The sequence below is a fragment of the Malus sylvestris genome, chromosome 15 (genome assembly GCF_916048215.2).
Source record: "Malus sylvestris chromosome 15, drMalSylv7.2, whole genome shotgun sequence".
NCBI lineage: Eukaryota > Viridiplantae > Streptophyta > Magnoliopsida > Rosales > Rosaceae > Malus > Malus sylvestris.
Window position 1 is genome coordinate 9310581 of NC_062274.1, and position 18534 is coordinate 9329114.

Consider the following 18534-nt stretch of genomic DNA (forward strand, 5'->3'; position numbering starts at 1 on the left):
TAAGAAATCAAAGAGCGCAATCCATTATTAGTATCAATCTACATGCAGGGGGGGCACGGGAACCCGATGATTGTTCGTGAATGCATATTTACTTGAGTTGAACATTACAATGAATTCGATGAAAATCAAATTGCTGAATGTCTCAAAGGATACTACATCTTTTAAGCATCTACCTTTGCTGCCGCAGATGCATAACTTACGCTGCTGTCCCTCGTGGTTTTGCACTGACTTGACTGCTCGTATCGGAGAAAATTGATCTTTATCTTTGTTGAGCAATTCCTCAGCATCTGAATACATTGAGAAATATAGTCCAAGAAGTTATGAGCAATGATCAATGAAGAAACATTTTGTAGCCCAGGTAAACTAAGCTCAATTCTTGAAAAAAATGGAATCTCCCTAACATTTTCCCTCTCAACATGATTTTGGTGACTTCAGTATGTCAATATCGAATAGGTAAGTGCTACACATAACAGGGATATCTTTAGGTTGCTTTCGTTACAGTATTGTACAATTTGATTACCGAGTTCCTAGCATACCTTTTATTTGTCTCCAGACAAAATGGTATAAAGGTCAATGAAACATGAACGACAACGGTACTTCTTAATGATAGGCATAGCTTTTCAAGCTGAAAACAGCAATATAATCCTAAAACAGGTCCCTGTTTCATTTGGGGTGCCATATTCTTGTATTGGTTAATGTCCTTTTGAGAAATTTGAGGGAATCTATTTGAACTTGTTCCTCTTCAGAAATTAGAGGGAATAGTTGAGGTACTTACATGCAGAAAAACACTAATTGGGTGGCGCCCGCAAATGGTGTTATCAAACTCCGAAAGATACTGTTTGAACGCATCTGGATTTCCAGTTTCTATTATTTCCATTCCCATCCTGTCCAAAGCCTCAATAGATTTGTGTATGGCCCCGTGTTTCTTGTCATAGTGCATGTAATTGAACCTGAGAGAGAATAACAAGATTAGGCACGGTAAACAAGTGACAGTCTGGCTTCAATTATATGTACACAAAGCATGGCAAGAGAAGAGAATTAGCAAAACAATCAAATATCATGTAACAAAACTAAGGATACCATAACATAGCATCCATGAAGAAACATTTAAATTGAAACCAAGCACTTCTTTATTTTCCTTAGAACAAAGACAAAACAAAATATAAGCTCTAAAAGTCTCCCTAACTGTCCTACTGTAACAAAAAGTTGTGTTTGTGAATGCAAGTTTGCATGCTCGCGCACCGCTCTCTGTGTGTGTGTGTGTGTGTGTGTGTGAGAGAGAGAGAGAGAGAGAGAGAGGTGCATAATGCATATTGCAGAAGATGCATGTCTGCATACATGAGTGTAGATATGCACTGACATCTTGGACAAAAGTAGCAGTCCATTTAGCTAACAATGCCAATACTCGTTCGTATATAGAACTTTGAGTGGAACATACCGAGACCCCCAATGACAAAAATCTGATGACACAGAGAAGAAGTTTTGTGGATCATCCACATATTTTGCAAGGAACTGTCCATACATGGCTTCACTTTCAGCTTTAAGAGCACCAACCAATATGGGCACAACTTTAACTTGGTGCCTGCATCAGTATCGTCAAAAAGTCAGCCACGCCAAAGAGGATTATAAAATAGAACTGTGCTACATGAGAACAACAAATAAAACTATAGCGAATAAACATACCCCTCAAACACTTTAGCAAGATAAGGCAAGTGCATTTCCATGCTATGTTCAGCCTCATCAACGCGAATATCCATCAGTTCAAATTTTCCAGAAGCTTTAAGCTCCTCAATCACTGATAAGTGAAAACAAACTGAATTTTAGAAAACCATCACAAAAGCTAACAGGAAAGTAGTAAATTCCTGTAAATGAAACATGTGATATTTTCATTGTTATGTTATTAATAGGTAGGTATTGGTTAAAATGGGAAACAGAGAAATCAGCACAAACAATAGACATGATCCCTACATTTTGCAATCAGGTCATGCTGCTGCATTCACTGCTAAAGGTGTAAACAAGAATCACAGTACCTTCCAAATCAATAGGTAGGTCCCCAATGGGGGTCTTGTAAACCGTGGCCGTAGAAAGAGCACACTTTGGAGTGTAATGGTGGTGAGATGGACCGAGCAGGAACACCCGCTTACTGAAAAGGCAAGTTGGTCAGTAATCTCACAATTCGCAGACAGCTAATTTCCCATACCAATCAAGCTTTACAGGTTCGATCATGAGCCAACGCACAATTATCTGAACATAACCAGCTCATATTTTTTACACTACATGATCAAAACAGTATTAGAGAGAACTAATTAAAGACAACCCGAGAAGAACACAACTTACATGTTTGTTGGGTCAATGTTGCCAAATGCATAGGCAGCGGCACGACCCGAATAAGAATACCCTGCATGCCTGTAATCCCAGAGCCACCCACAGAAAATAAATTCAACCACAATAAACGTAAATAAATAAGTCTAAGTTTTCAACTAATTAGTGCTTAAACAAACAAAAAGGCAGGAACAGCAAAAATATGAACTTACGGAGCAATGACACCTCGAACATCAGGAGATTTATTGAGCCCAGATGCTCTCAGCCATCCTTCAATCTCTTCTGATAACTTCTTAGCTGAAAAATCAAAACTTTTAGATTAAAAACTGATTTTTTTTCACACAAATTGATCGGATGAGTTAATTTTCTCAAAAGCTCCAAATCTGGTGACTTTTTAGTTTTACTGCCGACCCAAATCACTAATTCCGCTTCTTGTATTCAAGGAGGCCAAAAAAATCAATCAGAGGGGCGTTATTTTCTTGGGAACCAAACAGAAAGTGGGGGGGGGAGAGAGAGAGAGAGAGAGAGAGAGAGAGAGATAGAGACTGACGATTGTCGGTGTACCAAGAACCGGCGTGCGATGCTCTTCGGACTTTCTCCATGGATAGAATTTGAGAGAACAAACGAAACCCTAATCAGGTGCAACGAATGAAGGTAAAACTGAGAGAGTCTGAGAGTGAGAGAGACGGACAGAAATCAGAATCTGAGATGATGCTTCTACAAGTTACCTTTCTTATGGGAGGAGACAGCTTTTGGGACTTGGACTTTGTAGTGGGTGGGGTGACGTGTACTTCCGTGACGTTCCGTCTTACTTCCGTCTTCGTAGCACTTGCAAGTTTCTTATTAAATCGAAAGAATTTGTTTCAAAGTATTTTTAAATTAAATAAAAGTAATTTTTGTAAAATGTTTATGAAATCAATTGTAGTTAAAATACAAGCGAATTTTTTTAAAAAGGTGTTTAATAGTACTTTTGGAACTTAAAAATATTCTCCAAAAATTCTTTCAATCATTTTAACAGCACTTTTAAACAACTCTTAAATTATTCTCGTATGTTAAAGTTCTAGTCATACTCTCTGTAGTTTAAATTAATACGTTGGAAATAATAGTTTACATTAATTTAATGTAAACTATTGCTCAAACCAGAATTTCAAAACGTAACACGTTCTACGCCATATTATATTACCATGTTATTCTAATCGTTCCTAGAATTTGGAGTAAAACTTTTAAGCGACTAAATTGTTACACGATTAAGCACGTTATAAGAGAGATATATACAATTCACAAGAGGCTTAATCAAATTAGGGCCAAAAATTTCAAATTTATAAATCTATATTTCTTATCACGTGATTGTGTAGGCTGAGGTACGATGCCGGCTACCAAAATACACCTGAAGTTGTTTTCCCGTTGATAATTCCTCAAGTAGACTGATACTAAGCGTGGGTTTTCTAGTATGCACATGAGCTTACCATACACGGGAATCCTTGGCCACACATCAAGCACGTTCCTCTGCTGCATGTCATAGACCGAAGCATAGTAAAAATCTCCGTATCTCTTGTAAAGGTAAAGGAATAAAATCTTTCACTGCTATTTTATAACAATCACAAAAGCTTACAAAGTTTACAAGACTTGCAACTTACAAACGACATGACGACAAACAACAACAAATCTGGCCGAGCAGGCTGAGTGAGTAACAAGCAAAATTATGTTCCCACTTTGCTTATTCTTTGAACCAACAAATCCAATCAATCATATACCCTATACCCCAATCTGTGGAAAATTACTCTAATGACTCTTAGAACAAACGAAACCAATGAGATCGGTGACTTTGTGACCCAATCACCCTCACTCGAATTCAAAAACAACACAAACCTTCTGTTTGCTCCCGTAGCAAACAAGCAGATGAACGAACAGTCCACTGACAGAAAAGAAAAAAGACCTGCAATCACCAAAAGAAAAGAAACTAGAGAGATTATGTTTCATTCAATCCAGTCGTACTCATATGATTTTGCACTGACCATGAAGATTTGAAGAATTATAAAATTATAATAAAAAAACAATCACTTAATGATTGGTAAACTAAGAGCCCTTTTGATAGCCATTTCGTTATTAGTTTTTAGTTTTCACTTTTCTTTCTTGAGATGAGGAAAGTATATGGAAAAATGGAGAGATGTAAAAGGGTAGTGAGAGAAAGGGGAAGACATAAGATGAATGAACAAAACAATATCTTGAAAGCTAAAACTTAAAAGCTTTTTGGTTTTAAGTTTCCGTTTGCATATTTCGCTATACACGTCTTTCCTATGTATTCCAATCTCTCTCTAACACAAAAATGAAAACTAAAACTAATAACGTCAAACATGCCCTAAAGTACTTGACAAGATAGACCACAATGACTGCATTTAAGTTTTATGAGTCAGGTTAAAAACATGTTTTTGGTTAAAGAATGGCTTTTCAACATATTTTGCACTCTCTAAAATCCATATCAATCCATCAGAATTCAGCTATTCAAACTGTAATCAAATCAATATTCTAGGTGTAACAAAGACAATTTTGACATGCTTTAATTCGAAAGGACAAGTTACCTGTGCAACCACGCAATCTGCAAAAGTTGAACTAAGGCAACCTGAGGCATTTGTGCAAAGCCTCGAAAGGATACCAACTATCCACAAAAATTTCAAGCATGCTCCAAGATAGAATGAAGTTTTGGAACTTGCCGACGCAACAATGGCTCAAGCCGGAAAGAGGGAACGCCAAATTGCCACCTTTTAGCATCATACATTTCATTCCATGCCTGAATTATCTCATCAATTTTGAACCCTAAACCTGCATTTGAATGAAAATTGATCATATGTCTCAAATTCGAACAGCTCTAAATTCTAAAAGCCGTAAAAAATTTGCATTAACATGTGATACTTACCTTCCAGTGCAGTTTCATTGGAACAGTGGTTCTTTATCATCACGGCAATATCTGTTGGAGAAGCTCCACAAAGTTCAAACTTTTCAACAGAAACTTCTAAACATTCCTCCCAAGTAGGTAGCCCTAGCTTATATTCCACAACAGAACGCTCATACAGCAAGGTTCCCCACAAGAGGTATATCTGTGACTTCATATTTGCAGCATGCTCTGCAGCTTCATCAGCAGATACCTCTTGAATTAGGCCATCCAAACCCAATTTCTGCAGTTGGGTGTTATATTTTTCTTCTTTGGACAGTCCATTTAGACGCCGCTCTTCCATCTCCTCCCACATCAGCATGCCCCTGTCCATGCTGTCCTCAGCCTTGTTATAAAGCTGAAGCACCTCTGAAGAAGGCTCTGTTTCTAGCTCATTCTTGCTTCCAATAGCATAGTACCAACAAAGCTTTGCTTGGTCAAACTGTTGTTGCCCCAGAGCAAGATAACCTTCATAAAAGTCGGGTTTTATTTTCACAGCCTCTTCATACCTACCCTCTGCCTTCTTATACTCTTTCTTTGCCCAGTCATAGCCAGCCTTGATCAGTTCAGTAATGGTTTCCCTTGAAGCATTTTCAGGAAAGGAAACTCGCTTCCTTGCCCTAGACATGTGGACATTTCCCCAATTAAACAATGCCAAAGCCGCCATTTCTTGGAACTTATCTGCAGCAATGTCAAAAAGTTCTTGAGCATCCTCAAGTGTTACAGTGTCCTCCATTGCCTCGGAGTATAGCTTCACACCAAGCTCATGAAGATCCAAATACGAATCAGAATCGAACCCAACATGGTTCTTGAACAATCGTGCAAACTGGATAACCCAGTCCTCAACAGAAGTAGACCTTTTTTCCACTATTCTATCGTTTTCAGTATCCCCATTCTCTACAACATTACTTGGTTTTTTGTCTTCCATACTCACCTCCCCATCACTCAATCCCTCGTAAATTGGTTCTTGATCAGGACTGACTTCTGATATGAATAATCTAAGTGAGCCCCGCATATCACAGGAAGATTCAACTATCCTCAACTCATCTGTGGTAGTGATTGTAACCAAATCACCCTCTTGATCTCTATACTTAACAAGAACACCCTTCAAGCCAGGAAATCGATCCTTAACTATCTCCCTCGCCAACCCCATGCTACAATTCGCTGGCAGTTGTGCCCACCTTATATCCTCTCCAAACACCAGCTTCACTGGCCTTGCAACTACTTTTTCTTCCTCCACATGTTTTGTAACCAGTTTCTCTTCCTCAGCGTGCTTCGTAACCACTTTATCTTCCTCAACAGTCTTTGTAACCACTTCTTTATCCTTATCAGCACTCACCTTCTCTTCCACAACGACCTTATCCTCCATCTTCTGCTCAACTTTCTTACCCTTCTTCTTCTTTAACTTCTCTTTCACCACCTTATGAAAACGAGCAGCAGCAGGCTTCTGTACATTAGCAATACCAATCTCTTTCTCATCATAAACAATACCCTTTTCATTCATCACCCTCTTCACGCTCGCCAAAATCTCCAACGCACTTAGATTATTCGGTTCCATACTCAGCACAGCATTAACATCTCTCAATGCCAAATCCAACCTATTCAAAGCCTCATAACAATATGCTCTTTTTAACAGCGCTTTACTGTACTTTGGCGATACCTCTAACGCTAAATTACATTCGTTGATAGCTCGAGGATATTCCCCAATACCCATTTGTATATAGCATGCCGCCATGCTGCTATGCAGATGAGCAACTTCAAAATGATTCTGTGGAAGGAGTTTGAGGGCCTTTTCATACTTCAACATCGCACCTTCATGATCGTGCTTCTGATAGAGCTTGTTACCTTCTTCTTTGAGTTCATAGGACATGTTGATGAAGATTGCAGTGTCTTCATCAAAGGCTTTCGAGTTTCGATCCGAGGACTTGCTGTGCTTACTGCCAGCATTCCCTGGCTTTTGAACCTCATGATCTTTCTTCTTCCCAATTGGCTTTCCCATTTGATATTCCTATAACAATTCACACACCCAAAAAACCAAGGAACATACAATAATCAATCAATTGTATCTGGTAAAACCCAATTCAAATTCATGCATGATGGTGACCAAAAACAACTGAATCAAATTAACAGACACAAAAATAAAATTACCCAAAAATTGAAGCTAAAGTAATTTGTACACACAACTTTTCAATCAAAATTCCAGAAATTAAACACCGAGACCCCAAATTTTAATTCCAGAAATTAACCACAAAAAATAGGGAAAAAAAATTCTCACTAACCTGGTAGCTGTTCTAAGAGCTCCGAACCAGCAATTGGTGGATGCTAATCCAGATAGAAAGAAAAACCCAAATCAGAATTTGATTGAATTTTAATGACCGGGGTCTGGAATTGTTGGGAGAGAAACAGAGAGTGGATATCGGTGGCTGCAGAAGAAAATGCAAATGGAACGACGCATCATTTCCTCCTGCAAAGGGAATTTCTATCTCCCTAGGGTTTCCCGAATCAAAGTCCACGTTCCAAAGTGGCAAGGTCAACCTTCCAAAGTGGCATGGTCGTTCCCACCGTTCAGGAGCGCGCGTGTCATTAACCGCCGTATTTCGCTTGCCCCGCCACCACTTGTGTTTTTGGTTTTTTCCGCGCCATATTTATGAAAAACATTTTGTTTGTATATGTTAAACGCTACTATCGAGTATCGAACTCGAAATTCATATCCCAAGCAACAAATAGAGAAACGATCCAATTTATTATTGCGTACACAACGTTAATAATTTTAGAAACAACTATTCTGGTGGTCAACGATCCAAGTACTCAAGTGATCGTTGTTTTAAACAACATCAAACTTCATTTACAGATCCAACATCAACCATTTTTACGTCATTTATGTATAAAGTCATTATTAAATCAGTAAATTTAAGCAAGAAAATCGTGGAAATCCACATTCTTCTTTTTACTCCTATAACAATTTTCTAATATTATTGGTTTGCAGCATTGTTTTGATGGACAGTGATACATGTTCAGTGGCATAGGCATGGATGAATCTTGACCATTGATGAATGCATAATCCACTACAGATCAATAGCGAGAAATCATTCACACGCACATGTGTTAGATCAATAGCGAGAAACCATTCACGCGCACATGTGCGACTAACTGTAACACGCGGTTATCCTTGTTTTCATAGCAGATAGCATCCTCATGATGATTGTGTGTTTGGTTGATTTGCTATTACAGATATTATGTGGGATGTGAAGTGCAGTGATGATTGAGATAAGCTGGCGCCTGGTGGGATGGTGCTGGCATACATGTCAGTGGGGATGCTCGAATAATGCAGGTAATAACGGTGGCAATGTTGACCTACATGGATTGGCAGCTCACATGTAGGAGGGGTTCTTGTGTGCGGCAGCCGGTAGAGGGCATCAGACTCACCCGACCGGGACAAAATACAGACCCGCTGTTTTTGTGAGCCTGCCGCATGGCTTATGAGGTCTCGACCGCCGGACGCAAGAATTTCTCCATATTTTCCAACACAAAGTTTGGTTTATGAATCACTTTAATTCCACGGGGTGTAATAATTGCTTTAAACGAAACGCAACGTTCATAGCTTATTAAAAATAGAAACAAAACGACATTAATTGAAGCAATATGTGAATCGTAATCTTTTCAGTTTCTTTTGTGGAATAACTAGATAATGGAACTTCAGACTTTTACATTAAACACCAGAGTTTCGGAAATAACTTACGCATCACATGTTGTATGCTCCTCCTCTCTTTATTTCTCTTGGCACGTGATTAGAGAGATAGAGGTGTATACGACATGTGAGACACAAGTTTCTGTCAAAGGAGCACTACAACAGTAAACTGTAGTCGCCGTTAGAGCTATAATTTAATCTTAGCAACTTACAGGTTAAGCTTTGCGAATTTACATGAGTACTGAGCCCCCTTGAACTATCAAACCAGTATCATCCTAACGTCAACCACAGGTCCAAGTAGCCAGGTTTAAGAGTCATGAATCATGATTCCCGTCTCCACATGTTGAGCAATGTCCCTTCCTCGCTGCTGTAAAACTCTAACAAACTCATCCAAGCTTAAATTTCCATCTTGGTTGAAATCAAACAATTGGAAGACGATTTCCACCACGTTATCAGTGAGAGATACGCCACAAACCTGATATTGTACACATCATTCAATCAACATTATTATGATAAATAATTTGGATACGACAATCTGTTGCTATGGAGATCAAAGAAATAAACAACTATCAGTATCATACATGAGAAGCAGCACGTTGGAAATCCTCTCGTGTTAGCATCCCATTGACTTTGCCAAAGCTGAAAAGAGCCAAAGAAAAAGGCTGCAATTTTTTACGAAGCTCAGCAAAACTTTTGAATTCCTCAAATGTGATGCGCACGTCTCTAAGATGTGGTTTATTGCTCAATTCCTCAACCCGATCAAGCAAATTGCTTAGATGACTCATATCGGCAGAAGAAACCATGGACAAAGCAAAGTCCTTTGCCAATATGGTTCCTCGTAGTTTATAGTCATAGTGGGAAAACTCCAACTTCACCATCTACAAAGGCATCCGTGTGCAAATAAGAACAAATTTCTGAGGGAAAAAATGCACTCCAAGCATTCCATAATCAAAGCATGGTGGGGTAGCATCATCAACCAGATGGGTATGAAGACAAAGTAAGTTCCGAAAATCTCGTACTGTTGTAATATAAGGTCAGGCTGAAAAATCAAACCAAAAAACCTAGACTGGAAGAATTCTATGTATATTCTTCTAGATGTATATTAGCCCTTACAAATATAATTTGGGTGCTTCTATTTAGTCAGTCCCCATAATTTACTCAGTAAGCCCCCCTTTCTTTTCCTAAATTGTTCTACACAAATTTGGAAACAAATGCACACCAGAAAACGTATATTAGGTCTGTCATGTCTGAAAGTATAATACCAATTTTATGCAATAAAAGCGATCTAGGAAAATTTAACATAAATCAAACATTCTATAATTCAAGGGAATGAAAAGGATTGGGAACTTACTTCATCCTGTAAATCTCTCAAAAATTTGACAAATTTATCAAGTTGGAGGGAATCCTTCCCATCTTTGCCAAAAAAGTACTCCACAAGCCCTCCATCTTCTACGGAACCATGGACTTTTAGCCCAGGTCGAAGTCCCGCCCTGTGGTAAGCGCCCTGTCTATTGCAGGCTCGCATCAAACCCATCACTTTCTTGAACTCTTCCTTATCAATTTGTCTATGTATCGATATAAAGAGTCAAATCAGATTCACAACCATAGTGGAAACAAGGAAGAACAATTACGAAACTTAGCTTGAAATTGTACGAGTACTAACCCACTATCATCGAGGTCAAACATTTTAAAAGCGATACAGAAACTTGATTCTGGGATGCTGAGTAGTGTTACAAAGAAAATATACCTGTGATGAAGAACATTGTTAGAGTGGGAAAAGATCCAACATCCGCTTACTTCATCAGCCATAACACGTAAAAGTAGAACTCACTCTTTAAAAGAAATATGCCCATCATTGTTTACATCAAAAAGCATAAAAAATTCAGAAGGAGAACAGCGCAAATCACCAGGATTCCTTTCCCCTCTCAAATATCCATCTCTAACAAGGTTGGACTCAGATGGAGGGAAGACGGGCACAATTGCCCTCATAAGATCTCCTGGTGTCATAAGTAACTCTCCATCTGCAGTACTAGAGGATGCAAAGTACTCAAAAACCTTCATGTAAAACAACAGTCATCGGTCAACAGGAAGTTATATCATTAGATAATTCTCCTTAGGAAAAGTTTAACTCGAGTTTTCAATCGCATAATTGTTACAAGGAGAAAGAGAACAGATTTAAAAAAACGGAGAGACGGATACATGCTACAACATACTGGGTAAATAAAACTAAAAGTGACAATAATTAAGATGGCCATCGTATAGCCTAAACAACAATTAGTAAAACAACATGAAAGGGTACAATACTTAACAATAGACGAGATCTAACATACAATGAGCAAAAACAACGAGTGCGCGTCGAATTCAGTATTAGAGGAATGTGTTTAGGAATCGTGACATCTATGCCGTCGGGCATTGTCAACTAAAGTTCTGTTTTTGTTTGCACCCAGTTCTCGAAACTCCTTTCGATGCCATCAATTATTTCCTAGGCTTAATTAACTTAGTATGCAATGATAAAAATTCCAAATTAGACTGTATAAACAATGAGTTGTCAGATAATCTGAAATTAATTATGTTCTCATATCTTATTAATATGGTGAGTACCTTCTCCGGCGGACTCCGCAACCTTATGCGCTTCTCGTAGTTGAAGAAAATCTTTCTCCTATAAGCATCTGCAAGACCCAATTAACAAAATTAAATCAAAAAATAAAATAAAAATTCCAAACAAAATTGAAATGTTCAGAGTATTCAGAAGCCACTTCACTTGCCTCCGAAGAGAAACCCAGGGCCAATTTCGGGCAAAGACAACTTCCGTAAAAAGGACCGTGACGGCCGATCCTCCACGGCCAGTCCCGACTCCGCCGTTGACCAGTCAGCGAACGATGACGTTTTGAATAAATCGGAATCGGGGGAAGACCAGTACAGAAGACCTACTCCCGAGCCCACCGCGAAGCCCGAGATCCATTTCAGGAACGAGCCATGGAAGGGGTTTTGGGGAGGGTTTGACTCGAAGTTCGACGCGGCGATCAGAGAGAGAGGCGACGACGGTTGTGGTGAGGCGGACAGTTGGCGGACTGGGATGCGTTTGTGGATGGACGGTGTGGATCGAATTAGGGATCGTAAGCGGGACATGGGAAAATTTTGCGCAAAATGTTGCAGAGATATGAAAGGACGGAGACGACGACGTTGTGAAAGTTGTAGAAGGAAACGATGATAAGGGAATCTGGGCCGTCGGATTTGTACAAAAAAAAACGGGGGCGGGAGCGCGCGCACATGGTATGTATGTTGGGTCGGTGAATGTATTATGGGCCTGTAAAGGCCCAAAAATGGATTGAACATGGCCCAAATTGTTCCCATTTATTTTTTGGTGAATAGCCCAAATTTAGAAAACTAGATGTAAAATGATAAACTCGTTTATTAACGATCATGAGATTTGTATGTAAATAGATCAGTTTAACGTGAATCATGATTTTATCACCTCACTATTGAATGACCTTTTGGTATATATAGGAAACGTTGGATAGGTACTGAGTGAGTGAATTAACAACTTATAAGTTTACTATGGTTAAATTTAATTCTTTTGAGATATTTGAGAAAACTAAATATTGAACTATAATCGAGAACAATAATATATTTTTGACGACCATAAAACAACTTAAATATTACTAGCGTCCAAAACCGGCTCAAATTGTATGCAAGTGGTGTCAATGCACACTTTTCTCATATTTTGCTAGCCCCAAATTTTTGTTTTCATGTATATGTAATATATATATTGTTACGTGCAAAATATTACAAGGCTAAAGGTCATGTGCTTTCTAATTTTCACGAGCGTAATGGGTTCGAACCCCATACTTGGCAAAGCCTAGAGTCAAATCATATTTTATTGTTACCTGATGCTCTGCATTGATATGGATGGCAACTCCAAAATCACTTGGAGGATCGAAAACTATGAATTACTAATGTGTGGACTTGATAAAAAAGTTAAGATATTGATGCTTTGAAATTTTTATATCATAATTAATTGGGTTAAAATGTAAACTGAGGAGATGCTTCCGTTGTTTTTTTAGCGACTCAAAGATATTATATATATACAAAAATAAGATGGGTCATTTCTATTGCCATACAAAAATAAGATATGCCATTTTGTGTTCAAATATTTTTTCCAACCCTCAATTCTGGATTAGTTTGGTCCACCACTATTTTTTTTGGGACACTTTGGATGCGGCCCTTAACTATCAATATTCTTTGATTGAAACATTGTTAGTTTTTAGTTTTTGATTGAGGTCCCTGACATTAATGTAATAATGTAAGTTACTATATTTTTTAAATTAAAAATTAAAAATTGAAACTTGTAATTGTTTATATTAATGAGATTTTAAATAAAACCCATAATTTATGGGATTAAAAATAATAAAATATAAATTATACTCTCTATTATATTTTTTTGTGTGTGTGTGTGTACATATATGTATGGGTACATTAACCAAAATTAACAAAAAAAGTTATTGTACAAAAACATGGATACATTCTCAAATCAACGAAAAAGAATGTACCCATATAAGTTTAAACATGGATTAAAAATTTTGAAAGGATTTTATATTAAAAAAATGGTACATTTTAAATATAACAAATTGATATATTTGAGAATAGGTACATTTAAGATTAAAAAATTGAGAATCTTTATATATATATATAAAAAAAACTAATAGGTACAAACTTAATTTAATTTAATTTATTATTATTTTGGAAATGTTTGAATTGAAAATTAATTAGAAGTTTAATAGAGGTGTGAGTATTAAACCCTAAATTAATTACTAATTTTTATATTAAAAATTATATAATAAACATATAAATTCATTATCACATTAATGCTAAGGACTTGAATCAAAATTTGAGAACTAATAAGGTCTTAGTCAATGAACAGTAAGAACTAGGGACCGGATACTAATTTTTCCATTTTTTTTCCTCTGTTTCATTTATTTCTATTCTCAGTCATCTCTTATCATATCATCCTTCACACATAGTGTGTATACGTGATTATAGATTTCATGCAAACTACGTCTCGTGTTCATGTAATTTAATTTCCACTATTTTATCTCGTTTTATCCAAGTGTGTGTATGTGTGTGTATATATATATTTTTTAATGAAAAGAAAAACAGTAATGTATAGTTGATTGATAGAATATTAAGTAGGAAGTTGTTTTTTCCTTTTTCTACATATCAAGAAGAGTGAAACTGAACTCAAAACATCGAATGTCAAAACATAATTTTGACTAATCAAACTGCAAGTCTCTTACATTTTGCGGTTCATGCAAGCTTATAAATTATCTCATATTTATAAACAAAATTATGTTGATCTAACGATTTAGACAATTTTGGTGAACTTAAAGCCCATCAAGCAAAAGATATAAAAGCGTGGGATGAGGTACATGTCCACCTCAAATTATTATCCTTCCTTTCCTTGTTCTTCTGCACACACACACAAGCAATTCGCTGTAAATATAGAACAAGGAAAGAAAGAATAGTGGACATGGACTTCCCAACAACCACCTCAAATTAAAGTTTGAACTTCGGAGATGCTTCTCCAAATGTCGGTCAGCTGTCCATCATACAAACTAGCCCGTAAGTACACACTATGTATGTGAACAATTTTATTTTGTTTTATTTATTTATTAAGGAGTGTGATTAGTTTTTAAAATTTTAAAAATAGTATGAAAAAAATGATGGTAGAACAATTTATCTCAATAAGTGCATATTTTATCTTAATATTACACAATTAATGTTTTGTCCTCCTTATGTAAATATTATGTATCAAAAGTGAGGGTAAAATAGGAAAAATAGGGATACGATTGTCATTTTATCAAAAGATACAAAATTACTATTTTACCCTCCTTATGTAAGTGTTGTGTATCAAAAATGAGGGCAAAATTGAAAAAACAAAACAAAAATTTGACAAGCAGGGTTCTCTTAATAATAGTATAGATGTATGGCCCACTAACTCAATTCCATCTAGCTTAACCATCACGGGTGATTAGTAATCGAGAATGAATTCTAGGTTCGTATTTCCCATTGTAAATCCTGAGTTCGATTCTTATTGCTAGTATTTCCCACCGCAGGTTCTGAGTTTGATTCCAAAATTCCGTTCCATAAATGTTAATTTTCAAAATTTTCAAAAGTCCCATAAATATTTTTGTTGTTGTAGTAACTAATCTCCCACGAAAATTATTACCTTCACACCTGCACTAAACCACGAAAGCGACAAGGAACAAAAGTTAGAAAAAATAAACGAACGAAGAATAATTAGAGAAAAATAAATTAAAGAATAAATAATCAAATAATTCAAAAGAATATACCTTGAACGGAAACAAACGCAACCCCGTAAGCCAATACGACGGAGTGAACGGACGGACGCACGTAACGGACAACGCAAACGCCGAGAACAACGCACTGAACGGAACGGTGACGGACGGAGACGGCAAACATAACGGAACACCCCAAACGTGGCAAACACAAATGGATTGAACTCAACTGTTGTGTCACTGATGGATTGACCTGCTAGCTTGATAACTCGTCCGAGTTGGTTGAGGCGACTCATGTGGGCCATCGGAAGGATCTGGTCGGATCGGATTAGCAGCGGCCGCGATGTGCGACTCCGAGTTTGACTCGCCGAGTTCAAAGATCGGAAAAACAGCGAAATGGCCGAAAATAACCAACATGTGTCTGTTCTGTCACTCTGTAAAACAAAAATCAAAGAGATCGATGTGAATCGTAACTCGCCGCTAGTCGTGGGAGGTCGACATGACGGAGAGCCGGCTCGGCCGTGGCTGAAACCCAGCTCTCCGCCTGCTGGTGAGCGCAATGTGAAACCCAGTGAACGTGGGCCAGATAAACCCACAAGCCCAGGACACAACCTTTTATTCAAATCCAAACCGGATGACCCGACCAACACCTTCTCTTTGCTCCTCTGCCAGATAGAAAGAATTTTAAACTCGATTCACACAATCAATGGCGGCTGAACCCCCACAGGAACCCGGATCCACAAGCTTCTCCACCGCCGTCAACGGCGGCAAGAAGTTGGAGGAATGCCAAACCATGATCCAGAGGAGCCTCCGGAGTACGTTCCTACTTTCCCTCGCGTTTTATTTTCCTTTAAACAAATTCATTTCATGAATTCTAATGTTTGCTCAGGGTTTAGGGTTTTAGGTCTTCTAGGGTTTATCTTTGAATTCCGTTTGTTATCTGCAACCAAGCATGGTTTCTCAGTCGGTTAGTGAATTTGATTTGATCTGTTTCTTCTTCGACAGCTCCGATGGTGAAATTTCTGTTGAAGCATTTGGAGCAGTCTGGGTGTGGGATTGGGGACAGGTTCATCAAGGCCATTAATTGCAATAAGCAGATTGCTGGCGGTTATATTCGCGGCGAAGGGGTACAATTCAATCGCTATTTCTCTTCGTTTCTATTTGTTTAGTTGAAAAGCTCTGATTTTTTCAGATTTCAGCAAACTTCATTTCGCAATTGGAATTTAGCAAATGCAATAGAATCTGCATATTACTACTTCGAATGAACATTGTGTTTCGAAAGTTTCAATCTTCGAGTGAACTGAGTGGCGGAACATAGTTTCTTGCCATTCAGTTATCTCGGCCAATTGATTCTTTGTAGAAGAATTCTGTTACAGTTCGGAATAGTAAATGTTTGTGGGATGAGCTTGTTCTGAATCTGATATATTTATCTGTTCTCTATGTCTGCATTTGTACTAGATACTGGTGTGTAGTAATCACATGACAATGCAAGACGATGTCAACCAAGTAGTGATACACGAGCTAATCCACGCTTTTGACGATTGTCGTGCTAAAAACTTGGACTGGGCTAATTGTGCTCATCATGCTTGCAGTGAGGTGTGCGTTGATATAGCAACTGAATCTTTTTCTTGTACTGGACGTAGTGTAATCTTCAAACCTCAAGTTTATTTATATTTTTCACAAGTATTTACATACCGTCATTCTGGAACAGATTCGTGCTGCCCATCTAAGTGGTGACTGCCACTATAAAAGGGAATTGTTGCGGGGTTTTGTAAAGATTCGAGGTCATGAACAAGTGAGTTATTTGGCTTCAATTTAAATAAAAATTAAAGATATACTCTTCTGGATACTTTCTTTGCGTACAAAGCGAACTAGTCTTTACCTTATTTTGATTTGGAAAGATGAATGCCAAAGACCTACGGTTGTAGGAAGGGGGAAACAGCCCTTTTCATATATAACAAAGTTTGGATTTGTACCGAATACAAAGTCATTTGATTTCTCTTGTTCTTTGATTGTCTCACTGTCAATTAAAAAATAGGGGTTTTAATGAATCATGGTAATTGGTTGAAATAAACTGGAGATGCAGAAAATCTCCCATATTCTTAGTTGTTTTCCATTTGCTCTAATTTATTGTTTGTAGACTGACTGTATCTTGTCATTGGATTCTTGATTTGACATTGGAAGGATTGTGTGAGACGAAGAGTTATGAAATCAGTCATTTGTAATCCGCATTGCTCAGAAGCAGCCGCAAAGGATGCCATGGAAGCTGTTTGGGATGTTTGTTACAATGATACCCAGCCCTTTGACAGAGCTCCTTAAGAAACAGTACTAGGTATTTTCCTGATCGCAACCCAACTGTCAACTCCATGTTTTTCAAAATTTTAGTTTGGCATTGCAGGAGACTGCCCATTAAGAGAAACAGGGTTGTTCCCTTATTATTATTTTTTTGGTTGCATAAGATATATTCAATTAAAAAAATCATTTTCTTCCTTTACATGGCTGTATGAAGAAATTTTACTGTATCAGATTGTCATACAAATTGTACACCGATAACAGTTGTTTTTTGTGCTTACATTTCAAAATAATGCCAACTTATCGTGTTTATTTTTCCTTCAAATTTGACGAACTACGTGTTGTTTTATTAATACATATCCAAAGTGTGCAACTTGAATGTTGATCATGGGCATTGTAGAAGAGAGTTTCCATCAGAAAAATACCATGTTCATCGAAAACGATCCCTGCAGTTTTTTGATGTGCATGGTCAGGTCAACAAAACGACCATGTAATTTATTGGTTCTACTAACTAATAACTAGATGAGCCTGTTCTGCAGACCCCATAATGTAGAGGTAGGGGTGGGCAACGGTTATGGTGGCCGGGTATCTGCGGTTATTTACCCATAACCGTTTATGCTTATACCCGCATAACCGTTGGGTAATTGCCTAAATGGTTATATTCATACCCATAACCGTTTATAAACGGTTAACTATATTCATAACCGCATACTCATTTAACCGTAACCGTTTAATACTCATTTACCCATTTACCCTTTTTAACCCGTTTATTTATTATTATTTTTTTTTACCATTACCAATTTTTCACCCGTCTACATGTTTTTTAACAACTTGAAAATTAAAAAAAAATTGTCATAAATTTTTTTTTTTTTTGACAATTAAACACCATTATAGTTACATTCATCATACATTTCCGTATTTTAATTTTTTAAGTCCTTATACCATTTCAATAATTGAAATAATAGTTTACGGACGATATTTTTAACTGTTATTAATGAAGGTAAATA

At 37.4% G+C, this 18534-nt stretch overlaps 4 protein-coding genes across 4 annotated transcripts; 1 reads left to right on the forward strand and 3 right to left on the reverse strand.

Moving 5' to 3' along the window:
* Window positions 1–3062, reverse strand: LOC126603482 (uncharacterized). The gene is made up of 8 exons (XM_050270337.1): window positions 2873–3062; window positions 2535–2619; window positions 2338–2406; window positions 2031–2143; window positions 1684–1795; window positions 1439–1582; window positions 776–950; window positions 1–287 (listed from the first exon to the last, which is right to left on the reverse strand). Exons 1-8 carry the CDS (start codon window positions 2922–2924, stop codon window positions 162–164), a joined length of 876 nt encoding a protein of 291 aa, XP_050126294.1. The 5' UTR covers window positions 2925–3062; the 3' UTR covers window positions 1–161.
* An 821-nt stretch (window positions 3063–3883) lies between these two features.
* On the reverse strand, window positions 3884–7782 carry LOC126603481 (protein PHOX1-like). The gene is made up of 4 exons (XM_050270336.1): window positions 7531–7782; window positions 5237–7259; window positions 4902–5142; window positions 3884–4258 (listed from the first exon to the last, which is right to left on the reverse strand). The coding sequence occupies exons 2-3, from the start codon at window positions 7248–7250 to the stop codon at window positions 4994–4996; spliced, it is 2163 nt and encodes a 720-aa protein (XP_050126293.1). The 5' UTR covers window positions 7251–7259; window positions 7531–7782; the 3' UTR covers window positions 3884–4258; window positions 4902–4993.
* Window positions 7783–8896: 1114 nt separating this feature from the next.
* LOC126604877 (calcium uptake protein, mitochondrial) lies at window positions 8897–12139 on the reverse strand. The gene is made up of 7 exons (XM_050272201.1): window positions 11705–12139; window positions 11541–11608; window positions 10771–10994; window positions 10603–10686; window positions 10291–10504; window positions 9521–9817; window positions 8897–9414 (listed from the first exon to the last, which is right to left on the reverse strand). Exons 1-7 carry the CDS (start codon window positions 12066–12068, stop codon window positions 9247–9249), a joined length of 1419 nt encoding a protein of 472 aa, XP_050128158.1. The 5' UTR covers window positions 12069–12139; the 3' UTR covers window positions 8897–9246.
* Window positions 12140–15355: 3216 nt separating this feature from the next.
* On the forward strand, window positions 15356–17852 carry LOC126601252 (mitochondrial inner membrane protease ATP23-like). Its single transcript, XM_050267937.1, has 5 exons — window positions 15356–16050; window positions 16241–16362; window positions 16694–16831; window positions 16947–17030; window positions 17420–17852. The coding sequence occupies exons 1-5, from the start codon at window positions 15942–15944 to the stop codon at window positions 17552–17554; spliced, it is 588 nt and encodes a 195-aa protein (XP_050123894.1). The 5' UTR covers window positions 15356–15941; the 3' UTR covers window positions 17555–17852.
* Window positions 17853–18534: the final 682 nt, after the last annotated feature.